General features: G+C 34.7%; 1 protein-coding gene across 7 annotated transcripts in view; it reads left to right on the plus strand.

The window, feature by feature from the left end:
- Window positions 1–25,513, plus strand: part of DENND4A (DENN domain containing 4A) — a 112,093-nt gene that overhangs the window by 42,682 nt on the left and 43,898 nt on the right. For all 7 annotated transcript variants that reach the window (XM_070420580.1, XM_070420601.1, XM_070420610.1 and 4 more), the window contains exons 5-12: window positions 4,732–4,981; window positions 10,957–11,026; window positions 13,153–13,322; window positions 14,373–14,614; window positions 18,142–18,208; window positions 19,581–19,639; window positions 22,438–22,582; window positions 22,832–23,007. In XM_070420580.1, coding sequence (XP_070276681.1) covers window positions 4,732–4,981; window positions 10,957–11,026; window positions 13,153–13,322; window positions 14,373–14,614; window positions 18,142–18,208; window positions 19,581–19,639; window positions 22,438–22,582; window positions 22,832–23,007 — 1,179 coding nt within the window. The remainder of the gene's footprint in view (window positions 1–4,731; window positions 4,982–10,956; window positions 11,027–13,152; window positions 13,323–14,372; window positions 14,615–18,141; window positions 18,209–19,580; window positions 19,640–22,437; window positions 22,583–22,831; window positions 23,008–25,513) is intronic.

Raw genomic sequence — 25,513 nt, forward strand, 5'->3', positions numbered from 1 at the left:
TTGATGAGGTCTGATTTAACTATTTTTTCTTTTGTAGCTTATGTTTTGGTATCGTATCTAAGAAGGCTTTTACTAGTCTATGGTTAAGGAAGGGGTTCAATCTTACCCTTTTGCATATGGATATCCATCTGTCCTAGCACCATCTGCTGACGAGAATATTCTTCTCCCATTTTCAAAAATTAATTGGCCATAGATGTATGGGTTTATTTCCGGACTCTCAGTTCTATTCTGTTTGTCTACATGTCTGTCCTTAGGCCAGTACTAGACAGTTTAGATTACTGTAGCTATGTAGTTAGTGTTTACATTAGGTGTAAGTATTCCAACTTTGTTCCTCTTTTTCAAGATTGTTTTGGCTATTCTGGGCCTTTTGAATTTTAATATTTGTTTTAGGCTCAGTTTGTCAATTTCTGCAAAGATTGGGGTTCTTTTAAAAGAAGAATATATGCATATTTTACACATATGTAAAACAGGATTATATAAATGTAAAGACATAACTTTTTGTAGTAAAAGAGGAACAAAATTTAAAAGGTAGAAAAATAAGATTCCCACAGGAAAACTGAAAGAAAAAGACCAAAGAAAGTCCAGTAGTAGCTCTAAGAATGTCTTCAAAATGGATGAAGAATTTATAAGGGATGAAGATTAGCCTTCTTGTTTTCATTGCTGTGTTACAAAAAGGGATAGGTTCATAACTTACAGTGTTTTGGTTAAAAATAAGGAAGATATCACCATCCCTACTGATGTTGCCAGAAGGGTCTATAAAAGTTCCGTCTCCTAATATATTAAGTTTGAAAGAGGATATGTAGTCATGTTTACTAACACTGGAGGGAAGATAAGATGAGCTCCTGAATTGTCTTCTACTTTTAAAATTCTATCATTAATGGTTGATATTTGAAAAGTTACATTAAAAATCAGTCTTTATTCTGTTAATTCATGAATTGCAGTAATTTTAAATTGGTTGCAAAAGAGCTACTGTATTGCTTCATATGACATTTACATATTTAGTAAATGGCATAGGCAGTAAAATATCAGACATATGTCGTAGCAACATCTTTACTGATACAGCTCCTAGGGCAGTGATGGCGAACCTATGACACGTGTGTCAGAGGTGACATGCGAACTCATTTTTTTGGTTGATATTTCTTTGTTAAATGGCATTTAAATATATAAAATAAATATCAAAAATATAAGTCTTTGTTTTACTATGGTTGCAAATATAAAAAAATTTCTATATGTGACACGGCACCAGAGTTAAGTTAGGGTTTTTCAAAACGCTGACACGCTGAGCTCAAAAGGTTCGCCATCACTGTCCTAGGGCAATGGAAACTAAGGAGAAAATAAACTAATGGGACTAAAAAGCTTCTGCACAGCAAAAGTAACCATCAACAAAATAAGAAAGCATGAGAGAACATATTTGCCAATGTTATATCCAATAAGGGCCTAATCTCCAAAATTTATAGGGAACTCATACATCTTAACAAAAGGAAGATAAACAATCCAATCAAAAAATGGGCAAAGGACTTAGACACTTTTTGAAAGTGGACATACAGAAAGCCAAGAGACATATGAACACATGCTCCAAGTCACTAATCATCCGAGAGATGCAAATCAAAACAACAATGAGGTACCATCTCACACCTGTCAGAATGGCTATCATCAACAAATCAACAAACGACAAGTGCTGGAGAGGATGTGGAGAAAAAGGAACCCTCTTTCACTGTTGGTGGGAACGATGCAGCCACTGTGGAGAACAGTATGGAGTTTCCTCAAAAAATTAAAAATGGAACTCCCATTTGACCCAGTAATACCACTTCTAGGAACATATCCTAAGAAATCAGAACCACCAATCAGAAAGGACATATGCACCCCTATGTTCATAGCAGCACCCTTTACAATAGCTAAGATTTGGAAACAGCCTAAGTGCCCATCAGCAGATGAGTGGATTAAGAAATGGTGGTACATCTACACAATGGAATACTACACTGCTGTAAAAAAGAAAGAACTCTTACCATTCACAACAGCATGGGTGGACATGGAGAACATTATGCTCAGTGAAATAAGCCAGTCAGAGAAAGATAAATATCACATGATCTCACTCATTTGTGGAATACAATGAACAACATAAACTGATGAACAAAAATAGAGACAGAGAAGCATTGAACAGACCATCAAACTTCAGAGGGAAGAGGGGGTGGTAAGAGATCAACCAAAGGACTTGTATGCATGCATATAAGCATAACCAATGGACACAGACACTGAGGGGGGGGGGGGCGTGAGGGTGGCCAGGGAGAGGTCAATGGGGGGGAAAAGGAGACACCTGTAATACTATATGTAATACTTTAAACAATAAAGAATTTTAAAAAAAGAAAGTAAACCAGCTGTTAAATCTTGATTAGGTAAGTTGCTCCTATGACCACTGACTATCATCAGAATTTTAGCTTGTGGATAAAATGAAGGCACTGTTGCAGATTCTCATTTGGGTGTTGGAGTTCCCTAGAGTAGAGATGAGGAATTTTCCAAGCATAGGAAGGATTCTGGAATAGGAAAGGACTTGAACTGAAATGAACAACTACTTTTATAGCTACCCTTATATGTTTGTTATTGTGAAGAATATGACATCATTCTTGCCTTTTAAATCTTAGTTTTTTTTTTTATTTTTTCAATTACAGTTTACATCCACTGTTTTTTTAATTTTTTTTATTTATTGTCTAAAGTTTTACATATGTCTCCTTTTACATATGACCCCCCCACCCAGCCATTCCCACCCCAGGCAAGCCCCCACCACCCCAGTGTCTGTGTCCATTGGTTATGCTAATATGCATGCATACAAGTCCTTTGGTTGATCTCTAAACCCCCACTCCCCTGCCATTTGTCTCTAGATCTATTCTTGTTCATCAAATTATGTTGATCATTATATCTCACATATGAGTGAGATCATGTGATATTTATCTTTCTCCTACTGGCTTATTTCGCTTAGCATAATGCTCTCCAGTTCCATCCATGCAGTTGCAAATAGTAAAAGCTCCTTCTTTTTTATAGCGGCGTAATATTCCATTATGTAGATGTACCACAGTTTTTGAATGCACTGATCTGCTGATTACATCCACTATTATTTTGTATTAGTTTCAGGTGTACAGAATAGTGGTTAGATAATCATGTACTTTACAAAGTGTTCCCCCTGATACTTCCAGTACCCATCTGGCACCATACAGAGTTATTACAATATCATTGGCTATATTTTTTATGCTGTGCTTTACATCCCCATGAATATTTTGTAATTGCCAAGCTGTACTTCTCAATCCCTTGACCTTTTTCACCCAGTCCCTCAACCCTCCTCCCCTCTGGCAACCATCAGTCTGTTCTCTGTATCTGTGGGTCTGTTTCTATTTTGTTTGTTTATATTGTTCTATGATAGTATAACTAGTAACAAGTAGTAGGAATTTGAATTCAGATGTGTGTAATTCCTCTGTTACAATACCTTTTTTTAAGGTTGAAAAACAGAACAGAAAAAAAGCAAAAGCAAAAAGACAAGGAGGAATAAGCAATTAAGCCAACAATAGAATAAACATAGTCACTGTGATTAAGCATCCAAGTTAGTTCTAAATTTTCCAAAAAAAAAAATGTTTGTTTGCTGAGAGCCAGGACAAAAAGGGAAATTAAAAATTATTTAGCCTGGCAGGTGTGTCTCAGTGATTGAGCATTGACCTATGAACTAGGAGGTCACGGTTCAATTCCCTATCAGGGCACATGCCCGTGTTACAGGCTCGCCCCCCAGTCGGGGGCGTTCAGGAGGCAGCCGATCAATGATTCTCTCTCATCATTGATGTGTCATCTTTCCCTCTTCCTTCATCTCTGAAATCAATAAAAAATATATTTTAAAAATTATAACAGGAAGCAATAATTTGACCAATTTCTGGTACTAAATTTTCTTTGTATAATGGATTTTATGAAAGGGGACACTGATTGCTATTACGGACATTGCCAGTTACAACCATTTCTATAGCAAAAACACAATATAGTAGACCTTAATTTTTTTTATTTTTACTGATGCCAAGGACTTAGCTTTAAAGTCTAATCAGTGAATTTTGTGAAAGAATTAAACTATATTATTTAATCATGACATTTTCTTTGTTTCCCCAAGTACTTTAAGTATAGTATTTAGAAGACTTAAGGAATGGATGCCTAGCCTTCCCATTATGAAAAGCCTATGATTTTTACCACAATAAAGAAGCGGGGAAAAACCCATGTCTTTCCCCTATACTTTTGAGGTTATTTTCTCTTTTGAAAGACTAAAATTATCTCTTAAATTTGAGGGAAGAATTGGAAGTAAAAGTGTGTTGGCAGGTCCTTTACCTTCTGGTTAGAGCTTTTTGTAAAATTTTAATTTTGGCCACAATACAAAGTTGCTTTTTCTCAAGAAGATGCTTGGGTTTAGAGACAAAAATAAATATATAAATCCATTAAATGGAACGCTAAAACAGGAACCTTTGCACTTAATCATTGCTGTCCTGTAGTTTATGTCAACAAAGGTTAATCTGAATTTTTCTTACATTATTTAAATCTTGGTAGGGAAAAGTTATCCTTTAATTTTATATGGGACTGTGCAATTCAAATTTGCAAAAAGATTGAAATCTTGGCTACATTTAAGGACCAGTTCATGATATCTGATAATATTACCTTTCATTTGAGGGTGCTTTGTGTTTGTGTATTTATTTATTTTATTTATTTTTTTAGGGTTTTATATGACTGGAAAGAAAGATTGAAACAGGGGTGTGAAATTATTCAAAGTACTCCCTATGGACGCCCTGCAACTATTAGCGGCAGTACCTCATCACAAAAAATTTATATCACTTACCGAAGAGCCTCTGAAAACATGACTCAGAATACATTGGCTGTCACAGACATATGTATTATTATACCCAGTAAAGGAGAAAGTCCACCACATACATTCTGCAAAGTCGACAAAAATCTCAATAACAGTATGGTAAGTGATTCCTTTGCATTGATAAAATTAGCCACTGATGAAAAGACCATAATGTAAAATCTTTGTTTGGAAAACAGCATAGCACAATTACTGAATTAAAAACATGTTTTTAAAAATATTGGATATTTTATTTTTAGGAAAGTATTTTAGTTGTACTTTCAAAAAGAGCTACGCAAAAAGCCTTTTTTAATTGAAAAAAAAAATTTCCCCCTATTGCAAAAGTAATGCATTCCAGTGGTCGGCAAACTGCGCCTCACAAGCCACATGTGGCTCTTTGGCCCGTTGAGTGTGGCTCTTCCACAAAATATCATGTGCGGGCGCGCATGTACAGTGCGATTGAAACTTCGTGGCCCATGCGCAGAAGTCGGTATTTTGTGGAAGAGCCACACTCAAGGGGCCAAAGAGCCGCATGTGGCTCGCGAGCTGCAGTTTGCCAACCACTGCACTAGGCCAAGGTTAACTCCTCCCTCCACTTGTGCACTAGATCCCATATCCTTACCTATTTGAGGACATGGCTTCAGCAATTCTCCTTATTTTCTTTGTGAATCATCAATTTTTTTTTCTCTATTGCATGCAAACCATTTTTCTCCCATCTTTACAAATCTTGACCCCTTTATCCCCCCCACCATCTATTGCCCCATTTCATTGTTCTCCTTTATAACAAAATGTCTCAAAGATTTAACTATATTTTGTCCCCTTCCTTACCTTAATTCTTCAATTAGGGTTTTGTCTCCACCATCCCACCAAGATTGCTCTTGGTTTTTGTTGTTGTTGTTGTGGTTTGTTTGTTTAATTTTTGTTGTTGTTGATAGTATTACAGATATCACCCATTTCCCCCTGTTGACTCCTCTCCTCCCAGCCCCTACTCATTCCCCACCCCTAGGTAAGATTGCTCTTATTGAACCTAATGATTAGTTCTTCATCTTATTTTCAGTAGGTTTTGGCATAGATGATCATTTCTTCTTGAAACAGTGGCAGAAAGGGAAGATGTAGTCTTTTTCTATGTACTCTCTTGCTTTTTCCTCCTATTTCACCAATCATTCCTTTTCTGCCTTTGCCGATATCTTCCCATCTCCCTAACCTCTGCACAATGGAATGCTCCAAGGGTTAGTCTGCAGACCATTTATCTTTACCATCTAAACTTACAACCTTGATGATCTAAATATAGGCTATGTGTGGATGACTTCCTAAATGTATGTGTCTACTAGGTTTCTAAACCAGGAAGGAAAAAAAACCACACATAATCTGATGTACAGGAGGAAATGTGTGTTGAATTCTTTCAGTTCCTACATGATTTTTATACCTGGCTTACAGCTTTGGCCTAAAAACAAACAAACAACCCCTCCTCTACTTCTCCACCTCCCATTAAGCTTATATATAGAAAGAGTTTTCAAAAATTATTAATGTGTGGCTCAGTGGTTGAGTGTTGACCCATGAACCAGGAGGTCAAGGCTCGATTCCCAGTCAGGGCACAAGTCCGGGGTTTCAGGCTCGATCCCCAGGAGGGGGCATGCAGGAGGCAGCCGATCAATGATTCTCTCCCATTATTGATGTTTCTATCTCTCTCTCCCTCTCCCTTCCTCTCTGAAATAAATAAAAACATAATTTTACAAAAAGAATTATTAATGTTGAAACTTTGAACTATAAGCCTTGAATGATGTGGATTTGGATTTATTTAGAATGGAATAATATTTTAGAGCTGGAAGAGAACTTATGAATAGTCAGTCATGTGGTGCAAAAATTTATAATTTAGGATATGTAGTCCAGGAGTTTTGAGTCACATAGCTAACTCTTGGCAAATTTGGGACTCTACTCAGTTTTTGATTCATTGAGAGTATTTTTTCATACTCTATGCAAATGGCTCTTGCTTTACAGTCTTTTAAAAATGTCAGTATTTGATTTAGCAAGTTTATTTAGAAAATTGGAGTTATTAACAAAGCAAGCAATTAAATCATGTACCTAATTCCCGGGGAAAATAAAAAGCATTAGAAGGTATGTTTTTGCCATGTTAACACAACACAGATAATTTATAGTTTAAACATTTAAAGTATTTTTGGAACAATGGATTCCCTACTTTCTTTTTTGCTGAACCTTGTATGTGGAAGAAATTTAGAAAACCCTCTTTTTTTTTTTTTTTAAATATATTTTATTGACCTTCCACAGAGAGGAAGGGAGAGGGATAGAGAGTTAGAAACATTGATGAGAGAGAAACATCAATCAGCTGCCTCCTGCACACCCCCTACTGGGGATGTGCCCGCAACCAAGGCACATGCCCCTGACCGGAATCAAACCTGGGACCCTTCAGTCCGCAGACCGACGCTCTATCCACTGAGCCAAACCGGCCAGGGCTAGAAAACCCTCTTAGTTTTGATATAATGGTTATTTTCCTCCAGTGCCCCATAATTTTTACTGTACCTCTGAGCTTCTATTTTTCATTTTAGAATATTCTTTTTGATTTCTGCCATATCCAAATGGCCATATAGCTTCCTTGTTATCATCACAAAGGTTATCACTGAAGGTTCTTTAATCTTCATGAAATTTGGCTTATTGGGAACTGGAGTTGAGACTTTTCAATAGAAAGCCCTTTATTTATAAAATTTTTACTCACCTGGTAAATTAAAAGTCCAGTTTGACTTACATTCATAATGTCCACCTGACTTTTACACATTCATTCTTTTGATACAAAAATACTAAAACATTTGTAAGAACAAAATTCTAACACAGTGATGAGCATAATTTAATATCCTAAGCACAATTTAATAATTTATCTCCTGGAGACATAGAAAAAATGTTTTATGCCCTGGCTGGGTAGCTCAGTTGTTTAGAGCATTGTCCTGATATGCCAGGGTTGTGGTTCTGTCTCAGGTCAGGGCACATACAAGAAACAATCAATGGGTGCATAAATAAGTGGAGCAACAAAGAGCGATATTCCTCCCTCTCCCTCTCCCTCTCCCTCTCCCTCTCCCTCTCCCTCTCTCCCTCTCTCCCTCTCTCCCTCTCTCCCCCTCTCCCCCTCTCCTTCTCTCCCTTTCCCCCCCTTCTTCCTCTCTCTCAAATCAATAAATTTTTAAAAGTAGGGAAATGTTTAAGAAAGCAAGAAAAATTTCTTCATGAGGAGCCAATATATTGCATCATTTGTAACAGCCAAAAGGAAACAACCTAAGTGACCATCAGTAGAGAAATGGGTAAAATAAACTGATTCATTATTAATGGAAACTATCCAGTAGTTCAGATGAAGGAATTAGATCAAATCCACTAATTCTCAAAAACATGTTGATGAGTAAAAAAAGTAAGCCATAAAAGTATATATTCAGTATATCATCACTTATGTAAAATTTAAAATGCATAAAACAATAATACATACACATAGATGTATATATTTGTACAGTAGAATTTTTTAAGTGCATGTAAATGAAATGCACTGGCTTTCTGGAGAACACAAAGGAGTGGAAGATGAGGTTTTTGCTAAACCTGTAATTTTTTGTTTCTCTATAAATTAAAATATCTGAAGCATATGCACCCCTATGTTTATAGCAGCACAAATTACAATAGCTGAGATCTGGCAACAGCCCAAGTGCCCATCAGTAGATGAGTGGATTAAAAAGCTGTGGCACATTTATACCATGGAATACGCTGCAGCAGTAAAAAAGAAGAATCTCTTACCCTTTGAGACTGCATGGAGGGACCTGGAGAGTATTATGCTAAGTGAAATAAGTCAGTCAGAGAAAGACAAGTATCACATGATCTCACTCATATGTGGAATCTAAGTCACAAAATAAACTGATGAACGGAGTGGATCCAGAGATATGGAAGCGTGGAACAGAGTGAGGAATCTCAGAGGCAAGGAGGGGAGGTTGAGTGGGTGGGAGGTAATCAACCAAGGATCTTGTATGCATGCATATATGCATGGCCCATGGACACAAACAATGGGGCAGTAAGGACCTGGGGTGGGGGACAAGGGCAGGCTGGAGGGGGGCAATGGGAGCGGGGGGCGGGTAAAGGGAACATATGGAATACTTTCAACAGTTATTTAAATATATATATACCTGAAGCAAATATGATAAATTGTTAACATTTGTTAAATCTTGGTGGTAAGTGGGTGTTATAGTAGTCCCTTAATATTTAAAAAATATCTCTTAGCCCTGGCCAGTGTGGCTCAGTTGGTTGAGCATCGTACTGTGCACCAAAAGGTCACTGGTTCGATTCCCAGTCAGGGCACATGCCCAGGTTGTGGGTTCAATCCCCAGTTGGGATGCATGCAGGAGGCAATCAGTAGATGTTTCTCACATAGATGTGTGTTTTTTCTCTCTCTCCCTTCTTCTCTCTCTAAAAATCAGTAAAACATATTTAAATATATATTTCTTTAAGTTTATTTTCTCCATATATTTGTCTTCAGTGCTATGAATCTGTCCTCATGTACTGGTTTATAGAGGTACTCTATCATGTGTGCACAAACATGTCCTGACTCATTTAACACATGTTTATTGAGCATTTCTACATAGTAGGCATGGTTTTAAGTGCTACAGATATAGTAGTAAATAAAACAAAACCCTTGCCATCATAAAACATATTTTAGTGGTGAGAGGCAGATAATAAATAAGAAAATATGCAATATGCCCAATGGTGGTAAGTGCTATGCAGGGAAGAAAAGCAAGAAAGGGGTGATAGGGAGGACTGGGAAGGTTAGATGAAGGCTTGTTATTGCATATAAGGTGATGAAATAATAAAGTGGCCTTTGAGTTAAGGCCTAAAGAAGGTAAGGAAATGTGCTATGTGAATATATCTGCAACCACCTAAAGTCAAGTGGTGATATCTCCCAAGTTACATCTCCATTTCAGACTTCTCACCTTAGCTCCATATGATTCTTCATTTGGATGTCTAATAGATTTTTCAAACTTAATATGTCTAAAACTGAACTCCTTTTCTTTACCCCAAAATTTGCTTTAGTCAGTCTCCCTCATCTCAGTTACAGGTGGGACTAGAAAATTGAGACTCCTTTGGGAGTAGCAGTTATTTAAAACCAATGTATGAGATCATTTAGAGAAAGGAAGGAATATAAGAGATCACATTTAATGATCAGGAAAAGAGAGAGGATGCTACAAAGGAGACTGAGGGCCTTATCCAGGTGGCTCAGTTGGAGTGTCATCCCATACACCAAAAGTTGTGGGTTTGATTGCTTTTGGATTTGATCCTGGTCAGGGCGCATATGGGAGGCAACCAATTGATGTTTCTCTTCCCCTTCCTTTCTCTAAAATCAATAAAAAATATATATCTTTAGGTGAGGATTTTAAAAAAGAAGACTGAGGGTTGACCATAAATTTGATGGAAAGGGACCTGGAGAGTGTGATGCCAGAAAAGCCAAGAAAAGAAAATGTTTCAGGAAGGGAGTCATTAGTGGTATCAAAATCTGCTGAGAGGTTGGATAAAATGAAGACTAGGAACCAACTACTTTATTAGATTTGGCATCATTAAAGTTGTCAAGGTGTTCTTTTAAGGAATGGTGAAATTGAAACCTGTTTTGGAATGGATTCAGGAGAGAATGGGATATAAGGAAATGGATATGGCAAATTACTACTCAAGTTTTGTCATAAAAGAGCTGCAGAAAAATCTGGCAATGTCTGAAAGGGGTAATGGGATCAAAAGGAAGGTATATCTACTAATAGATAATTCCTAGTTTATCACTTCTGCCCAAATGTTGGACTTAGCATAAAATCTAAATTTTTGTGGCTTATTTTTGTTTTAAAGGGTCAGATTTTCATGTTATGCTTTTGCTAGGAAAAAATATGTTAAATTTTACTTCTGAGAGAAAAGTGGGCAGTAACTCCAATAAGATGCTCACAAAACAACCAACTGAAAATAGCTAACAGAGAGCAATCTTTTACATCTTAGATAATACATACTAGAAAGATCAAAGATACTCCATTTTGTTAAGTTATTACCTTTTAAAATTAATTATATTTTCTTTTTTAATTCAGTGGGGATCCGCAGTATACTTATGTTATAAAAAATCAGTGGCAAAAACTAACACTATATCTTACAAAGCTGGTAAGTAGAATTTTTCATGGATTACTTAATATATAAATGTATTATCGGAGCCAGTAATATTAAAATAAACAAAACCCATCTTATAGTGTGTTAGTATCAGGACTGAGACTATAACCTGTGTCTTTTAATTCTGTTTTGTTTTCATCCATACAGTTAATGGGAGATTAATGTTAAAAGAAGGCATGATTTTTTAAACATTAGGTTTAAATAAATAACTAATAAGTAGAAATTCTCTTTAAGTTTTTAAATCAGTAGAAAATGGGGGGAAGTATTTTCTAATTAAATTAATGTTTCTTCAATATATCAAATTTAGTCAAATCTATAGTTCATATGTGTTTCATAATAATCTGAAATATTATAAGCTAATTTTTGATTCTATAATACATAACTGAAATTTTCAATTGCCAAAAACCTCAAAATAGCAAACATTCTCATCTTATTTGTAGAGCAGATTCAGTCTTTTAAATAATACAAGAGGCCCGGTGCACAAAATTTTTGCACGGGTAGGGTCCCTAGGCCTGGCTGGCGATCAGGGCTGATCGTTCTGCGTTGCCCCCTGTTGGTCAGCACACGTCATAGAAAGCGATCAAACTCCTGGTCTCCCCGTCGAACTCCCGAGAAGACACTTTGCGTATTAATCTTTTTATATATATAGGTAGTTTTAAAATCACATCATAGACTATTACTTTCTGTTCTAGCTTTGATTTTTTTAAGATCTATGTACAATTTATCACTATTTCTGAACTACTTAAAGCCTATACTGTAGCCTTATGACTAAGAAAGTAGTAGACAATTAACCTTAGACCCTCATAGGATCTACTGGTTGGCCAGCATATAATTAGAGAACTTGAGAACTGCCTTGGCCCTTAGTATATCTAGTTCATCTCACTTTATAAATGAGAAAAGCAGAGTCTTACAGGTATATGATTTGTTCAGAATCACATAGATATTAGTCGCAAACCAACCACTGGTATTCCTAATTTATCATTTTGCCTTTAAGGTTATATCTAGTGATGGTTTCTACTTGACTTTTACTATTCAAGTTCAGGGAACCTATTTTCTATTTCTAGTCCCACAAAATCCAGTACAAGACTCTGCTGGATGTTGTGTTCAATAGAAGATTTCTAGACCACTTTCTAGACTAGTCTATTTAATATGAAATCATAGGTCACTTGAAACTCTATCTTCATATAACTTGGGATTATTCAGAAGCCAGATTTGAGTTGATACTATTCTGAAGACAACATTAATATGTGACTCTTCTATTTTTATTAGAATTTTTTTTTGTATTTGTGCTAGAAGTTATGTATGTACTCCTATAGGACATCTATTTTATTTTTTTTATTTTATTTTTTTAAAATATATTTTATTGGTTTTTTACAGAGAGGAAGGGAGAGGGATAGAGAGTTAGAAACATCGATAAGAGAGACACATCAATCAGCTGCCTCCTGCACACTCCCCACTGGGGATGTGCCCGCAACCAAGGTACATGCCCTTGCCTGGAATCGAACCTGGGACCCTTCAGTCTGCAGGCCGACGCTCTATCCACTGACCCAAACCGGTTAGGGCAAGGGACATCTATTTTAATGTGTAAAACACCCTGAGGGAAAGTTATTGAGAACTGATGAAATGGATATATGCAGGTAACCATATTGAAAAAATTAAAAAATAGTATATTCATGTGCTTTAAGTTGGTAGTTTGACCACAAACTGAATTTTTGAATATGTGTGTATGTATATTTCTTTAGAATAATCTTTTCTTGTTTGCCTTACTTAAACTTTGTGGATGAAGCTTGAGAAATATTAAGCAGTTAATATGAATCATTATATTTGAGGATTAAAATCTGTATAAATCCTACTGAAGCATTCAATTATTTGATGAACATACAGGATGGAGCCAAAGGAGGTTCACAGTTGTTCATATGGAAAATAATGCATTAATTAATAAATAATAATACAAGAATAAACTGTGTTTTGCATACTCACAAACATAAACCTACTTTTGCCTCACCTAGTATATGTAATGGTTTGAACTTTGAAATGTGTTAAATAAAGCATTTCAGCATCATTTAAATTACAAGCACCTAATTTAAGAGATGATGACCTAATATTTATTGTTTTTATAGGTCTAATTTGTAGATATCCTCAAGAAGATTATGAGTCATTCTCGCTCCCAGAATCCGTTCCCCTATTTTGTTTACCAATGGGTGCAACTATTGAATGTTGGCCATCAAATAGCAAATACCCTCTCCCTGTATTTTCTACATTTGTGTTAACTGGAGCCTCAGCTGAAAAGGTACTATGTGTTTTAACAAATTATATCAGGAAATTCTTGTACACTTTAAATTTAAGTTTTATATAATGCAAGGAAGAGTAGGAAAACATAACTGATTAAATTGAATCTATAATACACACCTCTTTCATTTGGTTAAAGTAACTATATCCAGGGACAAAGGAAAAGAGAATTATCATGCTGTTCCATATACTCAAATGCTTTCTCGTGAATGTGGTAAAAGATTTTTTTAATTGTCATATGATGATCCTTCATTGCTTTATTTTTTTTAAATATATATTTTATTGATTTTTTACAGAGAGGAAGGGAGAGGGATAGAGAGTTAGAAACATCGATGAGAGAGAAACATCGATCAGCTGCCTCCTGCACACCCCCTACTGGGGATGTGCCCACAACCCAGGTACATGCCCTTGACCAGAATCGAACCTGGGACCTTTCAATCCGCAGGCCGACGCTCTATCCACTGAGCGAAATCGGTTATGGCATTGCTTTATTTTTTTGTAATATAGAATCTTTGAAAATAATACAAAATACATTATTAATAATCAATGTTATTTAGAATCATAGACTGTTATAGCTGGAAGGGGCCTTGGAAATTTAGTCTGACACTCTCTTTTTGTAGATTGAGAAATTGAGATCCAGAGAAATTTAGTGAATTGCCTGAAGTTGGAATTTGTATTTCCCTATCTAAAATTGTCCCACTATCTACTAAATAATAGTTCTTAATCATTTTCTTGTAGAGAATATTTATACAATTTATTTCACTTTCTATGAAATAAATACAATTTAATTGAAATACCTTTTTGAAAAAATATAGAGATGTGAGAGTAGCACTTGTGTAGTTTTAAATTTTATTTTATTTTTTAATGACTTCAAGAAAGCAAAGAGTGATGTCTGTTCACTACAATGTTCCTGGTACCTAGCACCTTGCCTAACTCATAGACATATAATGGCTCATAAGTGGCCTGGCTCACCCATTAAATATTTAACTAATGATGTGATTTGAATAAATGACATAAAATGTATTTAGTGAATATATTACTTGTTTTCCAGGTCTATGGTGCTGCTATTCAGTTTTATGAACCATATCCTGAGGAGAATCTCACAGAAAAACAGAGACTTCTATTGGGTTTAGCATCACTGGCAGATGGGAAGTCTGACAGTTCCAAAACAGTTCACACTAATAAATGCATCTGCCTTCTTTCTCACTGGCCTTTTTTTGATGCATTCAGAAAGTTTCTGACTTTTTTGTATCGTTATTCCATCTCTGGACCTCATGTCCTTCCAATTGAGAAGTAAGTTAGAAACCTTTTTGGTTCAAAATGTAGCAGATCTTTCTATTATGGGTGGTATATTTGTACTTGTAATTGAATTTTACTGGTAAATTTTATATGGAAACTAGATTTGTCAGGAGTTATTTGGAAAAAAGAGTTTGGTGGTTTCAAACAGGAATATTTCTCTATTATACTTTTACAGTCATGCTATTTTTAATAACTTTATCTCTAACAAAATAAGTATTTCATTTTAAAAATATATATATTTTTTATTGATTTCAGAGAGGATGGGAGAGAGAGAGAGATAGAAACGTCAGTGATGAGAGAATCATTGATCAGCTGCCTCCTGCACCCCTCTACTGGGAATCAAACCTGCATCACAGGCATGTGCCCTGATTGGGAATCAAACCATGACCTCCTGATTCATAGGTTGACATTCAACCACTGAGCAACACTGGCTGGGCAGTGTTTCATTTTTTGATGTTCTTGTGAAGTTTGGAGATCCTAATTGGAATTTTTAAAAAATAGTTTTATAATTCTTATTTTGCATATAATTTGTGTTTATTATGGACCTTTAAAAATATTCCTCACTATTTTTGGATGTAATGAATTTAAAGGAAAAATTAGACAAATGCATTCTTTTTAAAATTTTAGTAATTTACTTTAAGGTCATTAAAATATATGAATAATTTTTCAAGTAAGATCTGATGCAAATGAGATCTAAATATCTCCATTGTCTGGCTATTGTTTATTTTATTTAAAAAATATATTTTTATTGATTTCAGAGAGAAGTGAGAGGGAGAGAGAGATAGAAACATCAGTGATGAGAGAGAATCATTGATTGGCTGCCTCCTCCATGCTCCCCACTGGGAATCTAACCGTGACTTCCTGATTCATAGGTTGACGCTCAGCCACTGAGCCAAGCCAGCAGAGAGGACTGTTTGTTTTATACCATCAATCACTTAAGCTCTTTTGTGTTCTTAGGCAGAATTCTCTGACTCTAATGACAGTGGGAAAGTGATAGAATTATCATAAGTACATTGGTGTACAGGATTATTCTTTAATTTTTCCTTGCACTTTTCTAGGCTCAGTATTCCAGTGCAGTTCTCAGTGTTTTGGGTCTCAGGACCCCTTTATACTCTTAACAACTGAGTACCCCCAAAGAGCTTTTCTTTATATCTGTTGATATTTACTATAGTAGAAATTAAAACTGAAAACTTAAAAATACATTATTTTTAAAAACAATAAACCCACTACATGTTAACACAATTTTTTTAAAAAAAAAATAACTTTTCCAAAGCAAAAAAAGTTAGAAGAGTGACATTGTTTTACATTTTTATAAATCTAATGTCTGGATTAATTGAACACAGGTAGATTCTCATGTGTGCTTCTGTATTTAATCTGTTGCAATATGTTGCTTGGGTCCAAGTACATGAACCTGGCCTTACGCAAATAAGTAAGTGGACATTTGAATAGTCTGTTCAGAAAATTGTGGATTTCCCTTTTTGTTACTGCACCCAGACATGACAAGTAGATTTATTATAGGGGTTAGCAGACATTTGGTTCTGTGTAAAACATCCGTGGAGACATTTAGTCCACGTTGACCCATCTACCTACCCCATGTGCCATTACTAGCTGGTTACTGAGTCAGGGATTATTATTGGCAATACAGCTACAGCACAGTTATTAGATCAGTAAAATTTGATAGTATTTCTTATGTATCAATCCTGTAAAACCAAAATTATAAATAACTGTTATGGGCTATCTGAACCCAAAGACGTTTTCTAAGCATGGACATTTTTGACAGGACCAAATATAAAGAATACTTTGTCATGTACCAAATATGCTCATGGATGTTTTTCATAGAACCAAATATTAAGGACCTTTTGGCATGAACTAAATGTTGCTGTGGACTCAGTTGCACAAGTGCTTTTCTTCAAGACAACCATTGTACTGCTACGCACAGCAGAAGTGCTTTATACATACTTCCCCTTCCATCACAGATTATTTTTTATTATTTTTAATATACTTATTGATTTTAAAGAGGAAGGGAGAGGGAGAGAGAAAGATAGAAAAACAAGTGATGAGAGAGAATCATTGATTGGCTGCCTCCTGCACTCCCCTACTGGGGATCAAGCCTGCAACCCGGCATGTGACCTTGACTGGAATCGAACCCAGGACCCTTCAGTCGCAGGCCAACGCTCTGTCCACTGAGCCAAACCAGCTAAGGCCACAGATTATTTTTTAAAAAATACACTGGAGCCCTGGCCGGTATGGTTCAATTGGAGCGTGATCCCGTACACCAAAAGGTGGCGGGTTCGATCCCCAGTCAGGGTGCCCATACAGGAGGCAATTGATGTTTCTCTCTCACATCAATGTCTGTGTCTCTGAAATTCAATCAACATATCCTCCCATGAGGATTAAAAAAAAAAATTAGTTTTGACCTTGCAGATCCTCCATGGATGGGTTTTAGAGATCTTTAGATGTTCATGGAGTACACTTTGTTTTCTGCTGTTCTAACAACTTCAGATAATTCAAGCAAAAGTGTGTCTTGGAACTCGTTCCCCTCATCTTTTTTCTTAGGTTATGAGTACCTTCATGGCATAATATGCTTTTTTTATAATTCCCAAAATGTCTGGCAGTGTCTTATACATAGCAAGCAGTCAAAACATGTTTGTAAAATTAATACATTTCTCTTTTAATGTCTCTATCCTGTTGAAATTATCCCAGGTCTGAAACAAAGATGATTTTGAAATAATACTTAAGACAAAAGTAATACAGAAATAAAATAACTTTTTTCTAAAAAAAGGATTTTTCACTAATGTTGCCTTTTTTCTTTTTCATAGTGCTATAAACAAAACACATCAATCTCACTTTTTATCCATTTCTAGAAAAAAAAACCATAAACTCAATAATAGAATTTTTAACCTGTTATTAATAGAAAGAACAGGCATTCCTTGGAGATATTGCAATTTCCAACCCAGACCACTGTAATCAAGTATTGCAATAAAGTGAGTTGTAATCTTTTTGCTGGTGGAGAGTTTTGCATTTAGTTTGTAAAAGACACATCTATAAAGTTGTAAAGCGAAGTGCAATAAAATAAGGTGTGTCTGTATATTGTTTATCTTTTAGAAATAGTAAAACTCTTCCATTTTTCTGGAGCACTCTAAATGGTGTTTCACTTTTAAAATATGAACAGTTGACTAAAGTGTATATTACAAATGCACTGTCTACATCTCCGGTATGTTATATATTATCTACTTAGGGAGAGGTAAAAGGTAAAATGGCTTTTGAGATATTCATGACATAAACATTGTTGAATGTGAACAACTATTAATATGAGAAGTTATTGAATTTAAGTAGAAGCAACTTTAATGGGACAAATTATTTTTGGTTGTTTGTTCACTTGTTTTCATAGTAGCAGGGATTTCGAAATTATAGGTTCACAGAGCTTTTGACTTAACTTGGACTTATGATGACATGTTGACCTTTGTAGCATATGGTACTCACTTTGGGATTAATTGGTTTTTTGTTTGTTTGTTTTTAAGGCATATTTCTCATTTTATGCATAAAGTTCCTTTTCCATCTCCTCAGAGACCACGGATTTTAGTTCAGGTAAGATTTTCTTGATATAAGTGCCCTGTTGAATGAACTATTGGCTCTGTCAAAATGTAACATAGGAATAAAAATTTTAAATGGGGAAAAAATGAGATTGAAAGAGAGCAAGATGCTAATTTATTTTGGAGTTTGGGCCCTTCTTTCTTTAATAAAGGGTTGCAGAGTTGAAGAAGTAGGAAGCCGTGGACATTTTGAACACAAAAAGGAACTTATTTTCTTAAATTTGTTCTCAGTGTTTGAAAGTTTCTCAATGGTTTTGGCATTAGTCCCTAAGATAAGTATATTACAGTATATAGAAGGGAAAGTTGTGTATTTTCATATATTGCATGAAGGAATGCTCATATCTTTGTGATGGGGGAAGTTTAAAATAAACATAAATTATTTCCCCATCTCTTTCTCCCAATTGACTTTCTTCTTTTTTTTTTTAATCTTTACTGTTGAAAGTATTCCATAGATCCGCCCCCCCATTAACCTCTTCCAACCTGCGACTTTCTTTTCTTGTTCATATTTTTTGTCTTGATATGTAAATTTCTGCTTATTTAATCATCATTTATGAAGTGATTTACATTAAGACATTTTCATGTAACATCACTATGTGTGCTGTTCTAAATCTATTGCAGCCAGTATTGGGGTGTCATTCAAAATTAGAAATCATTTGACAAATAGATATTTACAAATTTGTAAAAATCTGCATAAATTTGAAAATGTGGATAAAAATAACTGCATTATTATATTGATACAGATAAAATATCTAGAAAAATATCATTTGATAAGTTTTATTATCTCAGTCTGCATATTTACATATTAATTCTATCTTACTTCTTGGTATTTAGTGCCAAAATATATGTAACAGTCAGTTTGAATACGCATAAAACATTTGTTTTATAGCAGAAGTTGGCAAAATGTTTCTGTTGAGGACCAAAAAGTAAATATCTTAGTGTTTACAAGCCATTTGATCTCAGCCCTGTTGTTATTACGCAAAATCGGCTAGAGGTAATATGTAAATGATGAATTCCGATGAACTGTTCATAAAAACAGGTAGCCTTTGGATTTGCCCTGGAGGCCATAGATTTGCTAACTCTGGTTTTATGGTATTAAATTAATAATTTAGTCTTTCAATACAGATTTGTTAAAATGGCATTAGGGAAACATTGAAGAACAGAAGAAAAAATACAGGGTTTAGAATGGAAGAATTAGTAGTCAGAAGAGGTCAGTAATCAGGGCATATTTTCAGGATCTTAGTAAGTGATTATACTGATGAATGAATATATTGAAACTTCATCATCATTAATCTATATGTTTTTACCAGAAAGTGGTGTTTAAAGTTTATCTTTATATTTCAAATACTTTATTTTAAATCTTCTTCCAGTTATCACCACACGATAGTCTGATCCTCAGTCAGCCTGTTTCTTCACCTCTTCCACTAAGGCAAGTAAAACTTCATTTCTGTTTATTTCTCTAAATCTAGTGTTAGCTCAGATACTTTCTCTCTTTCCTAAGTAAAATTTCAAATGTTGATGTAAATATTTTCATTTAACTGTTTTTTATCTAAATTCCATTTACTTAATATTTAGTTTAACATTCTTAAAAAAAGAAAGATTTTCGAGGTAGTGTTTGGTATTTTGTGTATCCATTTGTTAAGTACTATTACATAAATAGGTACATATGGCCGAAACCGGTTTGGCTCAGTGGATGGAGCGTCGGCCTGCGGACTGAGGGGTCCCGGGTTCGATTCCGGTCAAGGGCATGTGCCTGGGTTGCGGGCGCATCCCCAGTAGGAGATGTGCAGGAGGCGGCTGGTCGATGTTTCTCTCTCGTCGATGTTTCTGACTCTCTATCTCTCTCCCTTCCTCTCTGTGAAAAATCAATAAAATATATTTTAAAAAAAAAAAAAAAAGCATGGGGCTTTCAAGCCTCTGCAGCATTTAAAAAAAAAAAAAAAATAGGTACATATGTATGTCGATTATGAAAACAATTATTTTTAGCTTTAAATATTCTCTGAAGAATATCCAATGTAATTAACTTTCCACTTAATCTCAAAATAAAAAGATACGTATAAATATTAAACCATGGGGTAGAACAATGTATTTCATCACCTTAAAAAGAGAAATTATGAAATATATTTTTTCTGTGATATCATTTCTTAAAATTCAATTAGCTGTATAATTTTTCTTGCAGAGAAGTAGCTACAATATAATTATTTTGTAGCACACATCTAAGGGAGACTAGGTGCCATCTTTGACATTAATTTTGTAAAAATTGCAGATTATTTCATCACTAGGTCTTGGTCCAGAGTGATCAGTGTTTTCTTAACCGTTGTTTAAGCCAAAAATAAACTAGAAATACTGACTAAGACTATATTAAAATGATTCTAAATTACCCAAGGACTTTTTTTTTTTTTTTGCTAACAGTTTTTTTGGTATATATTTCACATATTAGATAATTCACTCAATTAAATTGTACAATCTACTGGTTATATTCACAGAGTTCTGCAACTGTCACTATAATCAATTTTAGAACATTTTAATCTCTCTAAAAAGAATCCCTGTATGCTTTAGCAGTTTACCTTCCCTATTTCTCCCATCCCTACACACACAAACACATGCATCTCCCCAACCCTTGGCAACAGTTCATCTGTTTCTGTCTCTACAGACTTGCCTATTCTGAACATTTCATATAAATGGAATCATATAATATTTGACCTTTTGTGTTTAGTTTCTTTCACTTAGCATAATGTTTCCAAGGTTCATCCATGATCTAGTGCAGGGGTGGGCAAACTTTTTGACTCAAGGGCCACAATGGGCTCTTAAACTGGACCGGAGGGCTGGAATAAAAGCATGGATGGAGTGTTTGTGTGAACTAATGTAAATTCAAAGTAAACATCATTACATAAAAGGGTACGGTCTTTTTTTTTTTTAGTTTTATTCATTTCAAATGGGCCGGCCCGCGGGCCGTAGTTTGCCCACGGCTGATCTAGTGTGTATCAGTACTTCATTTCTTTTTAGTTCCAACAAATATTTCAGTATATGAATATACTACATTTTATTTATCCATTCATCAGTTGATAGACTTTTTGGCTACTATGAATAATGCTGCTGTGAACATGCACAAGATTTTTGTGGACATATGTTTTCATTTCTCCAAGAGACTTTTGTTACTAATTTTGCTTTATTTAAAAAAAAAATCTAATGAAGCCAATTATTTAGCACTAGAGGCCCGATGCACAAAATTCATGCAAGAGTAGGCCTTCCTTCCCCGGCTGCCGTCACCAGCTTCCCTCTGGCTGCCAGCAGGCACCTGGGACCTGGGCTTCCCTTGCAGCCCCAGCTTCGCCTGGAAGGATGTCCAGTCTAATTAGCATATTATGCTTTTATTATTATAGATATTATGCTTTTGTTATAGATTATATAGACAAAACACTGGTTGGCTTACAGAGTTATTTGTCAGCATTTTGTTACTATGCAGATGTATAAGTGGTTTTTTAAAAATATATATTTTTATTGATTTCAGAGAGGAAGGGAGAGGGAGAAAGGGATAGAAGCAGCAATAATGAGAGAGAATCATTGATCGGCTGCCCCCTGCACAACCCGCACATGGGATCTAGCCAGCAACCCAGGCATGTGCCCTGACTGGGAATCAAACCAGAATGTCCTGGTTCATAGGTCTATGCTCAACCTCTTAGATGTCTAAGTTTTGGTTATGAATTCGCTTTGTATTTATATCATTACTTGATAGCTCTTGATTTCATATTACTATTATTATTACAATATGAAAGATTATTTGCAATAATATGTGTATTTACCTTAAGGGAGGTGGGCCTGTAAGTCATGTAGTTTTTTGGGGGTTTTTTACTATTATAGTGGGAGATGAGCCAAAACTTTCATTAAAGGATTTGCTTTCAATCAAAGCATACCTGTATAAATTAAATTCTTTATTTGGACATTATCTACATGGTAGATCTTCATATATAAAATAAAACAGATAATTTTTCATTTTCCATAATGAATACAATGCAGAAGAATTCAATAATTTTGAAACTTCATAAAACGTCATTGTTTTCATAGTGTTTCTGATGCAGTTTTCCCTACATAAGATCAGCAATCACATTTAAAGTTGAATATATAATACAAAATTCTACCCTAATCATGAATTTTTTTCATTATTTTGTGTAATGAGGCTATTGGATCTTTATTTTATTAATTATATATTTTTGTTTGGATTGACAGTGGTGGCAAGTTTTCAACACTACTTCAGAATTTAGGGCCTGAAAATGCTGTGACACTACTGGTGTTTGCAGTAACAGAACATAAGATTCTCATCCATTCCTTACGGCCTTCAGTGCTTACTAGTGTGACAGAAGCATTAGTGTCTGTGAGTATCACAGTTTCTTATTGTGAAAATATGTGATTTAAAGCTATTTTAACTCAAAGTGTAATGAATTTTTATGTTGTGAAAATAATTTAAATTTTCTGACCATTGACACTAGTTATAATTATTTAATTCATTTTCAAGCATTAGACTTTAAGTCTAAATATTTAAAATATAATTTTTTGTGCTTGCTGATAAATTATGCTTCAATGTCAAACAGCTAAATATTCTTCAATCTTTTGTTTATCCAAGATGATATTCCCTTTCCACTGGCCATGCCCATATGTTCCTCTCTGCCCACTGGCTTTAGCCGATGTCTTGAGTGCACCATGTCCATTCATAGTAGGAATTGATTCAAGATACTTTGATCTCTATGACCCACCACCAGATGTTAGTTGTGTTGATCTAGATACCAACACCATTTCTCAGTAAGTACATTTTACTGATTCTACACCCACTAATTTTACTTCATAGTCTATGTGTGTAATTGTTTATTTTATGAATGCTTATCAGAATTTCCCTTCAGATATATTGTTTTTGTGTTTAGGATTATTACCGTCTTTGAATCAGCTCTTACTATATTCAGTGGGATAGATTTAGGGCATTTGGAGAAGGTTTTATTGGAAAGAGAATGTACCTTTCATCCTTAGCTTTTTAAATATTTAAGAAACATTATAATCTTATGCTTACATAGAAATTTAGCAGAAGGGAAATTGAAGTTAGAAATAGAAAAAAATGTATTTCCCTTTAGTCAAATGGGTATGGGTGAAACAAATTGAATTGAAATACTATTCCTTGATTAGTATTTCAGTCCTATTTCTAGTATAGTGTAATATTATTTAGAATACTGATAATTCATATCAAAATTAATGTAATGTTTTTAAATTTTTAAATAACTTAAAAAAATTTATTGTTGACGCTATTGCAGATGTCCCCCATTTCCCCCCTTTTTGTCCACCTTCACTCAGCCCGCCTCCCCCTCCTTTGGTCCTCATCACACTATTGTCTGTGTCCATAGGCTATGTGTATATATTCTTCAGCTGGTCCCTTCACCTTCCTTTATCTAGTCCTCCTAGCCCCCACCCCTCTGTCATTAAATCACTTTTAAATTATACTTTTTTTTACTCTTATATCCTAGGAGTGTAAGGATTTTATAAACTGCTCTCTTTTATTGGAATAATATTTAAGTTGTACTACTGGAGCTGTATATTTGTAGCTTTTTTATAATTAAGTGTTTCTCTTAGACCCCTTATTTTCAGTTTAATCATACTTATGCTATTCAGGAAAGAGGAAATTGATGCAGTGACCACATTGAATCCACAGGACATGCTTAAAATAATTATCAGAAAAGCCCAAAGGCTAGTATGCCTTTTATAACTTATGTATATGTGAAATAGGTTTTTCTTCATTTTAAAATATGCATGTGTTATATTAAAGCCTTTTAATTTAATCTTACATTAATTCTAATTTTGTCTTATGTCAAAACTTCAAATACCTAAATCATCAGAAAAGTTTAGCAAAAAAATAATTTTCTAGTATAAAACATGTCTGCTGTCAAAAAGCTTTTATTCAGAGAAAGCCTAACCAAGAAAATATAGGATGTACTTGGTGTGTAAAAGCCGTTTTACGTATGGGATCAATAGAGTCAAAGATTATTTACTAGGAATATTTAATTCTTTACCTGGAATATTTAACTCTTTAAATATTAAAGTAGTATCTCTTTTCTTTCCCATTTGTTAATGTTACATGACAGTGTTTTTAAAAATTAAAATTAAGGACGGTAAATGAGTATATACTAGGTTTATTTCGGCGATAAATTACATTTCCCTCTTTTTATACTTTCCCTCAATTTGTTAGAAGAATTTTTTTAATCCTCGCCTGAGGATTGATTTTAGAGAGATCGGAAGGGAGGGAGAAAGAGAGAGAGAGAGAAATGTCGATGTGAGAGAGAAACATGAGTTGGTTGTCTCCTGAACGTGCCCTGACCTATATATGGACCCTGACTGGGAATTGAACCAGCAACCTTTTGGTGCATGGGAAGATGCTCCAACCAACTGAGCCACACCAGCCAGGGATAACAGAATTTTTAATTATTATTTTATCTTTCTGTTTTGATCACTAATGAATTAAAGAATCAACAAAACATGAGTCTTTTGCATTCCTTAGTATTCTTCCTTCTTGATATTATCATCTTTAAAAACCTAAGGGGGTACTAAACTAGTAAGCTAACAGCTTTTTACCTTCCTTCATCCAGAATTTCTGAAGTCTCAACCTGAAATTTGAAAGAAAAACAAATTCTGAGTATGGAATTTTTGGTTTCCTTTTCCCTCTCTGACTCTTAGGTACATATAATACAGAGTATATTATTAATGTCAAGAAATTTCTGAAGTAAGGGAAATTAGAATCTTATATGTGCTAGTCATAAAGCTGTATGCCTTAGTTGTCTCATATTATTCTCTTTATTTTGTGAGGTAGTTTTTATTAACCCTGTGACAGAAGAAAACCAAAGCTTAGATTTTTAAGTAATTTATCAAAAGGCACATAACTTATACTGCCAGAGCTGCATTTTTGAAACCATCACTGTCTGACTCCAAACTAATACATCTTATTACTAATTATTGGCTAACTATTTATGTAATAGTTACCTTGTAAATGAGGTTACTATGAATGCAAATGCAGAGGGCTAGCATAGATCCAATTTCAGATACTAAATTAACCTGTCCTACTCAGCCAAGTTTTAAAGTGAAGATATCAAGAGTTAGAGAAGAAAATTATTTATTTGATGTAAATAATTAGATGTAATGAAATAACATATTTTTCATTCATTTATGCTACATCTTGAATACCTTTTTTGCTAGGCACTGGGAATAAAAAGGTAAACCAAGTACACTCCCTTTTCTTAAGTTGCTCATAATCTAGTCTAAGGCAGGCATG

This window comes from Myotis yumanensis, unplaced genomic scaffold, assembly GCF_028538775.1.
Source record: "Myotis yumanensis isolate MYYU_CA2020_CCGP unplaced genomic scaffold, mMyoYum1.0.hap1 SCAF_1, whole genome shotgun sequence".
NCBI classification, from domain to species: Eukaryota; Metazoa; Chordata; class Mammalia; order Chiroptera; family Vespertilionidae; genus Myotis; species Myotis yumanensis.